Source organism: Lissotriton vulgaris, chromosome 4_1 (assembly GCF_964263255.1).
Source record: "Lissotriton vulgaris chromosome 4_1, aLisVul1.2, whole genome shotgun sequence".
In the NCBI taxonomy this organism is placed as follows: Eukaryota; Metazoa; Chordata; class Amphibia; order Caudata; family Salamandridae; genus Lissotriton; species Lissotriton vulgaris.
In genome coordinates, this window is record NC_141691.1 from 1,294,282,300 (window position 1) to 1,294,295,111 (window position 12,812).

Consider the following 12,812-nt stretch of genomic DNA (forward strand, 5'->3'; position numbering starts at 1 on the left):
AGGACATTATGTTATTCATGCCTGTGTACAATTAGCTTAGGACAATACATTATTCATGTCCGAGTACATTCAGCAATTGTTGCGAGTTAGCGCCGGTATATGGGCAACGGTAGGGCGAGGTTGCTAGGCTCAATTAGATTGGTAGCATGCCTCAGGATCTAACAAGTTATCCGAAGGAAAAATACGTTGGGATAACTGAGTTGGACTTCCTCGATGGGAATCCGGCCAGGCGAGTCGCATTGCAGCAATGGCAAGCAGCGGCTGACTTCACTATGAAAGACCAAGGTTCTCTCGGGTTGTGTCCATACGGTGTGGTCCTGACTAAAAGTGGCTTGAGACACTGGCAGTGTGTCTCAAGCCACTTTTCGCCAGGACCACACTCTGTCTTCCATTGTGAAGTCAGCCGCCGCTTGCCATTGCTGCACTGCGACTCGCCTGGCTGCATTCCCATCGAGGAAGTCCAACTCAGTTATCCCAACGTATTTTTCCTTCGGATAACTTGTTAGACCCTGAGGCACGCTATCAATCTAATTGAACCTATTTAGCCTACATTTATTACCTTTAGTATCTTTAAAGTGTCTAGGGACTCCTGTCTTTAGAAATTATATACGCACCCAAGGTCCCCGACCAATTGCTTATTGGGTTTCCCTTGTTTTTTTAAACAATGCATAGGTCATTGGCACACAAATCCAGAACCCTCTTTGCCCATATTTCTATTAGTTCCTCTAATAACCTTGTCAGACAAGGTTAAAGATGCAGCATGAGATGGACCGAAGGAGCACACTCCCCAGCCTGCCACATGCGGGTATCCACCCAGACTGACCAGTCATCCATGCAGTGTGTGAGCGGCAAACACACAGACCGGTTACTTTGATGGTATGTAGATCCACCCTCCGGCCAAGAGGTATTACCTGCTTGAAATACATACAAGACTTACAATGATCTAGCACAAACTTAACTAACCTATTCCAAGAGTTTATCTAATTAGGCATATTGATCTGCCTGCAAGGTAATTACAGCAGGATTAGGAGTGATTTACTGCGTTCCTGTTGCAAAAGATGCAAATGAACACAGTAATTTGTTTTCCTGATTGAAAGCAGTCGTTAGAATAATCTACAGGAAAAGGAAGACAAAAAGATCGAAAGGTAGAAAGACCACCCAAAAAAGTAGACCAGAATCCGGATTAACTTGACTTAATATAAAGTAAAATTATGTGAGATATTTATTCACACCAGAAAACCTTATTTTGTCACAAAGTCATAAATCTTTTTTTAAAAATGTATTCTTGAAACATAAATTATCTTTAGCGTTGAAGTCTACTACAGCAACACACTTAAAGAGAATATATAATATTATAGGCCTGGTTTTAAGTATGATCTGTTATAACGGTTTGCAGCCTCGCAGTGCTCTAAGCAACGCCTGAAAATAATGGGACTGAAGTTTAAACAACTCCGTGTAAAGGAAAGAAATTGCAAGGGATATGTTTGCGCGTGGTACAGTTAGCGCAAGCAACTGTTTGCACAGGAATTACAGTTACAAGTAATGTGATGTTTATCGCACTCATAAATTACCAGGTGTGCTAAAGATCACACCCTTTGTTAAATTCCGCCAGGTCACAACTGTTGAAATTTAACAACATAAAAAAAGACCTGGTATTTATAGTATGTTATTCCCCAGAAAATCAGACAAGCGATAATTAGCACATCCTATCAAATCTCAACACCTCAACACATTTTTATAGGATGCAATAAATTACACCAACTCATAATCTGGCCATTAGTTGGGGTGAGGATGTGGTGTAACTTCCAGAGCTGCTGACTTTTAAACTGGGGAACTGTGTTCGAGTCTCGGCGTCAGCTCAACGACCTGTGATTCTGGGCAAATTACTTAATCTCCACGCGCCTAAAACAAAAAAATTAATATGTCCTTGTGTAATGTAACTGGTGCTAATGTAAAGCACTCCGATACCTTCAGGTCAAGTTTGCCCTAAAGAAAACTGCAACAAACAAAAAAAGGTCATCCGCACCGCTATTATTTGAAAGCTTTATTATGATGCCGCTACTGCCTCTACCTCTCATGTTCTCAAATGAACCTCCTCGACTATGAGCTGCTCTGACTGCACGTCTTGGGCTATTCCCATTCCCCCCTTCTAATATGTTGGTTTTTCCACTGACGTCATGCAGCACGGGAGGACACTGCGACAGTGCACAGGCAGAGAGCTTGGCGGCTTCTCCTCAACTAGATATTTGATATTTATTTATTTTTATAAAGCGCATCTATCGCTCCAGAAGGAGCATCCTGGCGCTGACAATCAGAAGGGCCATAGCTAGGTGAGGTCAGGAATCATATGGCTGCGAGGACTGACGGGTAGACCCAAATAATGGGACGAATAGGGTAGCAGGCAATCACAGGATTAGGAACTGGGGGAAATCACACATTCAGCTGGAAGAAGCACGACATCTACAAACAGATGCTTTACGACTGTGAAGAGAGCAGGTTCACCAAGCAGAATGTCTGACAGAAGCAAATAATTCACTATCTGCAAGCAGCCTTAGGAGTGGCACAGTAAGTGGGTCAACGCCTAAATCACATTGCTCTAATCTCAATGTACTTAAAAAGGGAACAAACTATACATGATGCTGGAAAGGTACTTCTTTCTCATCAAGGAGAGCACAAGGCCCTTTTGAGGTTTTGTTAAGGAGTATAAAGAGCAGAGATGTCTGCCCTGTACCAAAAAAGAAACGAGTAAATCATTAATAGCGCACTGCATCAAGGCTTCTGAAATGCACTTAAAATAAACACAGAAGACCTAGCTGAACAGCAAGTAGAGTGGACCATCCCTGGATCCCAGTACTCCCGGCAGGGCCACTCACAAGCTGGTATATCCGTCTTGAAAGAGAGAGTGGAAATCTCTTTCACCAGACCTTAGTCTGCAGGGCCGGACTGGGAACCACAACCAGCCCCTCCACACTCCCCACTCGGGGGGGGGGGGGGGGGGGGGGAGGGAGGTTGGAGGTGCCGCCGAGCTCTCTGCCGTGCTCGGTTTTCAGCCGATGTTGGTACAGGGTCGATTTTGCAGCTGTGCTGCAAAAACGGCCCTGTAACAAAAATGGCTCCCAGGGGCCCAAAACCGCCCCCCCACCCGTGCGGCTGACCGGGGGATTGCCTGGTGAACGCTATTGCCAGTCCGGCCCTGTTAGTCTGTTAGAAGCAAAATACTGTAGGTCGGCCTTCCCATCTTACCTCATTCCTTCTGTGGATCTGTTTTGGTGGTTGTGGTAGAGTTGTGGGATGCCAAGCATGGCCTCGGTGAAGACCGCGAGGAAGCCTAGTGTTTCTACGAAGAGAACAAAGTCCAGACAGAGGTAGGTGATGTATCCCGACACAAAGGTAAAACTCAACACGCACTGAAGGTAGTCCGTGAACCGGCTCCAGTGCCAAAAGCTGTTCATATCAAAATCTGAAAAAACAAAAATTGCCCGCAAAAATCAATACATTTCCCTGCAACAATGTATTAACCTGACACATTTTTTAAAAACTGAAAAGCAAAAATAGACCATAAAAACAATATGTTTCCATGCAACAATGTATTAAGCTCAGACAAATTTTTAAAACTGAAAAAACAAAAGAAGTTCACAAAAATAATACATTCCCATGCAACAATGCATTATCCGGAGACAATTTAAAAACGGAAAAAACAGTCCATAAAAATTAATACATTTTGCTGTAACAATGTATTAAACTCATACATTAACGATAGAACTGATGACTTAAAGAAACTGAAAAAGAGGAGGAGCAGCAGTCACATTTTTTTGTTACAATACTAAAACGAATGAAGGGAAAATCCTAGTGTTAATTAGTGGAGAAAATAACAAAAAGGCATTGTTACTGGGCGATAACCTGGCTAATTTGTTTGCAACCCGTTTAAAACACAGCTCCTTGTTAAATGATTAAGAAATATAGAAGCAATACGTCTTTGCAAGACAGGAATGTGATTGCATCACGAATAAAATCAGCCTTAGACATGCAAGACAATTATTTTAAAGCACAGACTGAGGGAGTGGAACTAACTGTAATGAAATGAACACTGATATTTACTCCAAGAGCTACAAAGAAACAACAAGCATTTGCATAGCCAATAGGTCTCCCCCTTGGGACCTTATAAGTATTTAGTTATGCAGCATAATATCCTTGGTGCAACAACATCAACTGTTGCATGGATAAACACTTATAAGGTCTCAAAGGCGAGACCTATTGACTATGCCAATGCTTGTTTTTTTAGTTTCAGTCATGCTGCACAGCCGCTGCACTGCTGTACAACATGGCTAAAAAACATTGACAAAGCCAATAGTGCTCTTGTAGGTCAGACCTGACTTTGCAAATGATTTTCTTCCTATTACAGCTGCCTCCTAAATCCCAACTCCAGTAATGTTTTAGCTGTGTGGGCAAACAGTGACATTTTACTACTCACCCTCATTTTACAAACTGTGGAACTCTTCGGACAGGGCCACATGACATAATGGCATGTGTATTTATTTTGCCCACGTGTCCTTACACTGAAGGTCAGGTCCTTTAGCGATGCTGCAGTGCTAGGCTTTGATGGATGTGCCTGTCTGCGTACACCCCAGGCATGCTGTAGTTCACTACTCACACAACAGTTCTTGACAATAATAAATGGCTTCATTGGTTCTTGTGTGCGTACCCCACAAAAATAACACACAAGTGATAAAGATAGTCAACAAGGGTTCATCTGTGTCTGCTGGTTTTGGCAAAAAAAGGCTTTCTGCTAACTTTAAAAGAATACCTGTGCCATCCACCTTCCTGGTGCTTTTGCATTTCTGACTGTTACATTTGGAAGCGGATACCGAGTCTCAGACCTAGGTCATTTGCTACACCAAGATATGGCACTATGCGTGTCCTACCCCACAAACCAGTCGCAGTAATATGGAAACGGAGCTTGGTGAGACATATTATGGACCAGAGTTAAAAACAGGCAGCACACTAGCTGCAAGATCTCTTCGCATGAAATGAGCCCTTACATTGTAGAGAGCAGACAACAGAGCACAAGACAGCAGCGTTGCTCAATGTGATGGCATGGAGCCTGCCTGCAAGGAGCCATTTTGAGCCTGGGAATCGACTGTCAGTGCCCGATCTGCCCTGGATAAGGGCAGACAAACAAAACACTATGTGGAGAATGGGGGTTACACAGAACCTATGATGACCAATATTCTGAAACAAAACCTGGGGCAGCCACAGATGTAGGACTAACTGTTTAGACTCACCATGGAAAATCAATAAAGGTGCACTATTCAGCACCCAGCAACACAGAAGAAACACTACACTGCTACACTTGGCAACCTATTAAGCAAGAAGGATAATGAGACCTGACAGTTCCAGTGACAGTAAACCACAGCTGTAACGAGTCTCCAGCAGTTGGTCCCAGTCACTGTCAGCTGAGAGGCGTTCTGACCGACCGGCTGTGACAAAAGCACAGCCTGAGGAGAGCAGTGAGTTACAGGCTTTGGCAGGTGCTGTAGAATTAAATATATTTTCAAAAAGGTCGGATATTACAGACCTGAGAGTGACTGTGAGCCACAGCCTCGATGATGAGCCTCCAGCAGTCGGTCCGGTAGAGGGGCATCATGAAGAGAGGGGAGGCATGGGTGACACATACAGTGGTGCAAGTAGCTGCGTGCTGCCAAACTAAACTTAGAAACAAAACTGCGTCCGCTCGTCCACTAGTGCTGACTTAAGTCCAGTCTTGGTAAATGGACACAATGTTGCAGTCATTTGACTCACATGAATGCCACCGCGATGTTGCAGCCAGGGAGCACAGCTCAGCCCCGGCTGGCGCGTCTGGCCCCAGTACCACCTGCCAGATTTCAAGTAAACTTTAATTAGTCTCAACAAAAATTCAACATTAGGGTAGAAGGGCGCTGCACAGTGCACAGCAGTGCAGTCTCTCACATGCTCTATGGCTGCCTGAGCAGACTGCAGTTTGAGTTGCTTTGCTCGTAGGGCTAATAGCGTCCCTCGTTCTAAAGTAAAAAAAAAAAAAGACATGAAGCACAAGGGGGCAAACCTGCAAATGATGCCAATGTAAATAAATAGAATAGGAAGGTGGATGGCGGGCAATGTTTTAAGATAAAGTGAGGCGTGCTGCTCTGATCAAGTGATAAGATCAAGGGAAACGCACGTAGTAAACAAGGGATAGCGAGGGCAGCCAGGCAAATGCAAACAGCTGTTTACAAGCACTCATGCTTGTGCTGGCATCCGCCTTGCGGGAGCGAGCAGCGACGGCGCGAGAGACATATGTTGTCAATTACCATGCGCGCCGCTGCTTACTCCCGCAAGGTGGATGCCAGCACAAGCACAAGTGTGGGGAAAAGGAGAAGACAAATGGCTAAAGGCCCTCTTAGAGCAGCGCATGCGCGCTGCCTAGGCGAGACCTTAAAATGGGCCAGCCAAAAAAAGTAGGACCTGCGTTTAGGCCCATTACTATCACAGACAAGGTATTCAATTCTCCTAAGAAGGAAAAGCTTGGGAGACTAGTATGTCATTATAAATACAAATACAAGTGAAACTAAAATACCACTGGATAGCCGTGGTAAGACAGACCTGCCAACTGACTAAGTGCTACTGTTTGTCGCACAGTACCAGTAATCTTCAAACAACCACCAGATGAAGAGACTATCACACAGTGGACACCAATGTCAGACAGAAGCCCCAATGTAAAGTGGATTTCCATCTCATGAGTGGGTGCCTTGCACAGTTGAAGTCCACTAAAGGTTTTGTAAGCCGCCGAAACATGGCAAATGGCCTCAGATATTTATTGGTTATTGTCTGAATCCGCAGTTAATAACCCTTTCTACAATTGCATGCACATAATGAAGGGAGGGCACCACACCCAGGTAAATACAGTAAAGCTATTAGCACCATCATCTAGTGGTGAATTTAGCTCACAGTGTTCAAGGGAAGAAACTGCTCTTGCCCAGGCCTCCAGCAATGCAGCTCCTGTTCTTTTTCTTCCTAAGATGGCCTCTCACCACACTGTGCAGCCCGCTTCCCTTGCTTCACAAATAGGGATGCAAGCCCAAACACCCATTAGAAGAAAATAAAATTGTCAGTTTGTTTAATGTGTAGGTTTCAACTTTTCAATATATGTTGGGGATTACATTACCCAATAATGAAGGAATGGCAAGGGCCAAACAGTGCAACAGAGATACAGGCTTATGAAGGAGAGGCCGAGCAGCAGTGCTGCGGAACTAGAAAGGAGCCTTTTCCTCACTCGTGGAGATGGGGGGAAAAACAAGCACTGGTAATGCATCGGTTTCGCCTATGTAATAAATAAAGAGCTGTTTTCATCAATTATGGTCCGGCAAAGGGAAAGAGCTCCCTGACAAATAACACAGGAGTTTTAGAGGATGTGGTGCAGCGGCCAGAGCTGCTGACAAAGAGAGCTGGGGATCGTGGTTCGAGTCTCGGCAGCGCCACACAACATCCTGTGAGCCTATGCAAATCATTTAATCACTCCGAGTGATAAATTGTTATATAAAAATGCTGCATGAGTAAAAGGCAAATCTTTATGAAAATATAGTTCCTCCAAAGTGGATGTTAACAGTATTTTGGCAGCGGGAAACTCATAAGAGAAACAGACGAGGAATAATTTATTTTTATTTTATACAACTTATTAAGCGTGCGAATACCCAAGGGTGTCTTGGCGCTAGAACAGAAATCGAGTAAGGCTAGGTTTGTATGTGATTAGCAGGGTCTATTGGTTGAATAACCAAGTTTTTAATTGTGTCCTGAACAGAATGAGTGTAGGAATGCTCTTGAGTTGAATGGGGAGGGTGTTCCATGGTTTGGCCGTGGCTATTACGAAGGATCGGTCTCCCCATGTCGCTTTTCTTGTTTTGGCTATCTCAAGAAGGTTTGCTTTAGCAGATCTAAAAGTGTGAAGTGGTGTGTAAGGACAAAGGGAGTGTTTTAAGGAGAGTGGGCCTTTTTCATGGATGGTTTTAAAGGCTATGCACAGAGCCTTGAATTTGATTCTTTGCCTCACAGGTAGCCAGTGAAGTTTACGAGTAATGTTTGAAATAGGTTTAAACTTAGGTGTTCCAGTGACAAGTCTGGCGGTTGCATTCTGAACCAGCTGGAGTTTGTTTAACACCTGTTCTTGAGCATTAAGCAGGAGAGCATTGCAATAATCAACTCGGGACATTAGAAGAGTGGAAATCAAAGTGTTAATGGTGTTCGCGGGGAGATAAGGTTGGAATTTTTTGATCATTTTTAACGTGAAGAAAGAAGCAGAGACTATGGAGTTGGCTTGATGTATGTAGGAGAGTTTGTTGTCGAAAATCACTCCCAGATTCCTGACCTTGGTGACAGGGATAGGTGGAGGTCCTAGATCTTGGGGCCACCAGGTAGGGGACCAACTAGGAGTGAGCTTACCGAAGACCATAACTTCAGTTTTGTCCAAATTAAGCTTTAAACAGTTTTTGCTCATCCAGTTGCTGATGGCGTGCATTCCCCGTTGGAAGTTAGTGGCTACTTCCAGTCCGTTGTTATTGATCGCCAGGACAAACTGCGTATCGTCCGCATAAGAAGTAACTGCTAGGCGATGAGCTTTGATGATCCTCGCTAAGTCCGCTACATAGATGTTAAAAAGTGTTAGACTCAGCGAGGATTACTGGGGCACACCACAAGGCAGGGAGAAGGAGCAGGAGGAAAAACCGCCCATAGAGACCGATTGTTTCCGGTCAGCTAGAAAGGAAGAGAGAAGGGAAATGGCATTCGTGGAGATTCCGTTTTTTTTTTACATGGTCCATAAGGATGGAATGATCGACCGTGTCAAATTCTGCTAAAAGGTCGAGCATTATAAACACTGGTGCACCTCCTCTGTCCATGATCATTCTGATCTCATCAGAAGCTTTTATTAGTGCAGTCTCCGTGCCATGACCCTTTCTGAATCCAAACTGCGAGTCATCAAGACAGTTGTTAATGTCTATGAATTCGGAGATCTGGTTATTCATGATTTTTTCTATAATCTTGGATGGAAAAGGGAGACATGCTATTGGTCTATAACTCGTGACCTTGGATGGATCTAGGGTGGTTTTCTTAAGACGAGGTTTGATTACTGTTCTTTTCCATATTGAGGGGTAATTGCCTGAAATAAGCATGGCGTTAAAGATGTAAGAAGAGTTTGAGAGATTATAGCGGGAGCCAATTTGAGTATTGAGGGAGGACAAGGATCATTGGGTGAGCCAGAGTTAATAGTAATCATGAGTTTATGAACTAATTCTGGTGAGACTTGATCGAAGGAAAAAGTGGGTAGATTAGTAGGAAAGGGGTCCAGTGTGGTATGGGAAATAATCGTGTCGTCGGTAAGCTTGTTAAATTTGGAGTAAATATCACAAACTTTTTCTTGGAAGTACGTTGACAAGGCATCGCACATAGATTGAGAAGCCTCTTTAGAGGTTGATTTGTCCTGACCTGTAAGGTGAGAGACGGCATGGTAGAGTTGCTTAACCGAGTCTTGAGCTGATTCAATTTGGTTATTGAAGAAAATACGGATTGGTAAATGCAGTAAAATATTCTACAGCGAACAGAAATGGAGAACAGGTAAGTGGGACGCACAGGAACCAGTGAGAAGCCAGGAAAGAGAGGAGGTTGGGTGCAAGTCCCTTTTAAGTTTGTATTAAAAAAATAGATTTCTTCAGCACAGCGTAAGCACTGAGCAGGCAAAACCTAAAAAATAAGCTGGCAGGTAGGAAGCTGGCAGCCAAGGGCATGGCCCAGTCGACAACATTAGCTACAGCCCAAACGGAGGATTCGGATTGGCTAACCAGCTTACAACATTCTATACTAGGTTAGAGATTATGTCACTCATCAGGAGCTCAAGAAATGACGGCAGAACAGAGCCCTGACACTACCTTCCCCCTTGCCCCCATCAAGGCATTTTCTCAACCTTCCTTCTAGCTCCTCACAGTAAACAATAATATAAGGTTCAAAAGTCTGGGGAATGGCATTTTCTTTGTATTTATTGTTTAGATTTGATTTTACTTCTGGTTTATGTTTGCACGGCTGATTAAGGGTCCAAATGAAGAAGAGCTAGAAAAGAGTTAGAACAACACCCTAGTCGCCAATCACATATCCAAAAGGAACGTTTTTCATGTGTTGCTGTTGCTAATGTTATCCAAATCGGAGAGTGCCGCAATGATGAAAGTGTCGAAGAATGACTGAAGTCCCGACTGCAAAGGTTTCCTTGTCCAGCTGAATGCATGTGGGAAAAACCACAACAAGCAGGCGGTGCAACAATGTACTATAAGAGCAAACGCCAAAGAGAGACACTCACGCTCACTGTCAGAATATCACAAGAGGGATATCACAGCCGGTGCTATGAGGAAAGGGGGGGGATAATGAAATCTGCCTTCTCGACTCAGGTAAAGCTAGTGATGCCCCTACAACACCCAGGCAGTGCAACAGAATAGCACAAGACATGCAGCGTATGCCTACAGCCAATCTGTTTTTCACTATAGATGGCGTTCTTTTTTTTTTTTAAAGGTGTTCTCTATTCCTTTTTCTTCCAGTCTGCTATTTACACTCCCTTGCCCCCAAGCATATAAAATAACTGTTTCACCAGGTACAAAAATTGTGCATTTCAGCTTGCCACTCCCCTTTGCTTATCGTTTATATCCTCTGTGGGACAAATGTTCGCCAGTTCCAACTTGATGAAGTTAGGACCGCGGGGGCAAAAATGTAAATCTGTCAGCGAACACACACGTGTGATAACAATCCACCTTTAAATGCCTAATGGTTTTAATGAATTATTTTTACATAAAAAGGTCAGACCTACTGTCTTTGTCATAACTTTTCATAATAAACAGATCAGGCCTTTAGCCCTGATCACTGGCTTGTCACCATAGAGAACACAGTACTTGTCTATCAAGTATAAGCTTTAGACTAAACAAAAATACAATACAATCACTCTTTGGCAGTCGAAGCACCAAGGGCCAGATGTAGGACCCCAAATACCGGTCGGTAACGGCCGATTTCGGCCGTTACCGACCGGTATTTGGGTATTGTAATGTAGGGGCTAGAAAATTACAGAATCCGTATATTTACCTATTTGGTAAATTTACCGATTCTGTAAAATACTGAATCGGTAAATATACCGATTCTGTAATTCAATATGTAGGTGGCACAGTTTACAGTGCCACAGGCCCTTACAAATTCGTTATTTACCACCCAATACTATTGGGTGGTAAATTACGAATTTCTGTGTACGTGCACATCTGTGCATGTACACCTGTGCCATGTGGCACACATACATGCCCTAAGGGCATGTATGTGTGTCACATGGCACACAAGCCAGAAACAGGGGTGCAACAGGGTGTCAAAGTGACACCCTGTCCCCCTTGGAAATTCGGTATTTTTACCGATTCGGTAATTACCGAATCGGTATTTGCTATTGAATCCTATGGGCTTCAAGGCCCATAGGAATCAATGGCAAATACTGATTCGATAATTACCGAGTCGGTAATTACCGAATCTGTAAGATTCGGTATTTTTACTGATTTTTTTTCCTACATAGCAATTACCGATTAGTAAATACCGAATCGGTAAAATTCGGTATTTACCATTCGGTAAATTGCTATTACCTACATCTAGCCCCAAATGTCTGTCAAAATGTTACACTCACGAAAAGCAACATGTGGGCCGAGCCAACGTCCCTCTCTCAGTACTGGTTTTGAAAGTTCCTTTTCATTTAATTGCATGAAGTTCGTCAACAGTTGCGCTATTAAGACAGACCTAAAAAACATATTGTTACTCCTATGGTGCCTCCATTACTCTTCGTCAATGAAATCTTTACCATTATCAAACTGGGGTCATGACGCAACCTTATGGAGGCTTCTGAAATTAATTCTATAGGTGGAAGGAATATGCTACTTACCAGTATGCATCTGTTCTTGGCATAGAGGGCTGCAGAGTGGTACATTATGAATAGATCGCCATCTGGTGTTGGGCTCGGATGATTGCACTTTGTTTTTCTCTTGGAGAGTCTTTTGTATCTTGGTGACTCCTCCCTTGGTTGGTAGTGCGCATGGGCATCGGCTCCATCCTTAGATTGTTTTGCCATAGTAGGGTTAGATGGAGTAGTATAGTAGAATACAGATAAGAGTGCCCATGTAAGTGTATCTAAATAAGATAATGCTGGAACAGACACAGGTTTCCGGGGAGGCTGGGAGGGCATGTACCACTCTGCAGCCCTCTATGCCAAGAACAGATGCATACTGGTAAGTAGCATATTCCGTTCGAGGCATATGGGCTGCAGATGGTACATTATGAATAGACTATACAGCAGTTCTCTCCCTAGCGGTGGTCGCCCGTGTCTGTTGCAACTGTCTGAAACAATGTTTTTAATACTGCTTGTCCCACTCTAGCTTGTTGTGTTGTGTGCACATCTACACAATAGTGTTTTGTGAAGGTGTGCGGTGTAACCCAGGTAGCTGCTTTGCATATGTCATCTAGTGGAATGTTTCCCAAAAATGCCATAGATGCTCCTAGTTTACGTGTAGAGTGAGCTCTAGGAGGAACAGTTAATGTTCTCTTTGCCTTTAAGTAGCATATTTGAATGCATTTCACAATCCATCTGGCAATGCCCGCTTTGGAGATGGGATTGCCTTTATGTGTAGGAGAAAACGCAACAAATAGCTGTTTTGTGTTTCTGAAAGTTTGTGTTCTTTCTATATAGTACAATATGGCCCTTCTAACATCCAATGTATGTAGGGCTCTTTCTGCTACTGTTTGTG

At 43.6% G+C, this 12,812-nt stretch overlaps 1 protein-coding gene across 2 annotated transcripts in view; it reads right to left on the bottom strand.

The window, feature by feature from the left end:
• The window catches only part of LOC147723143 (solute carrier family 66 member 2-like), a 378,739-nt gene that overhangs the window by 151,958 nt on the left and 213,969 nt on the right, over window positions 1-12,812 (bottom strand). For both annotated transcript variants that reach the window (XM_086965524.1, XM_086965525.1), the window contains one exon: window positions 3,244-3,460. In XM_086965524.1, coding sequence (XP_086821650.1) covers window positions 3,244-3,460 — 217 coding nt within the window. The remainder of the gene's footprint in view (window positions 1-3,243; window positions 3,461-12,812) is intronic.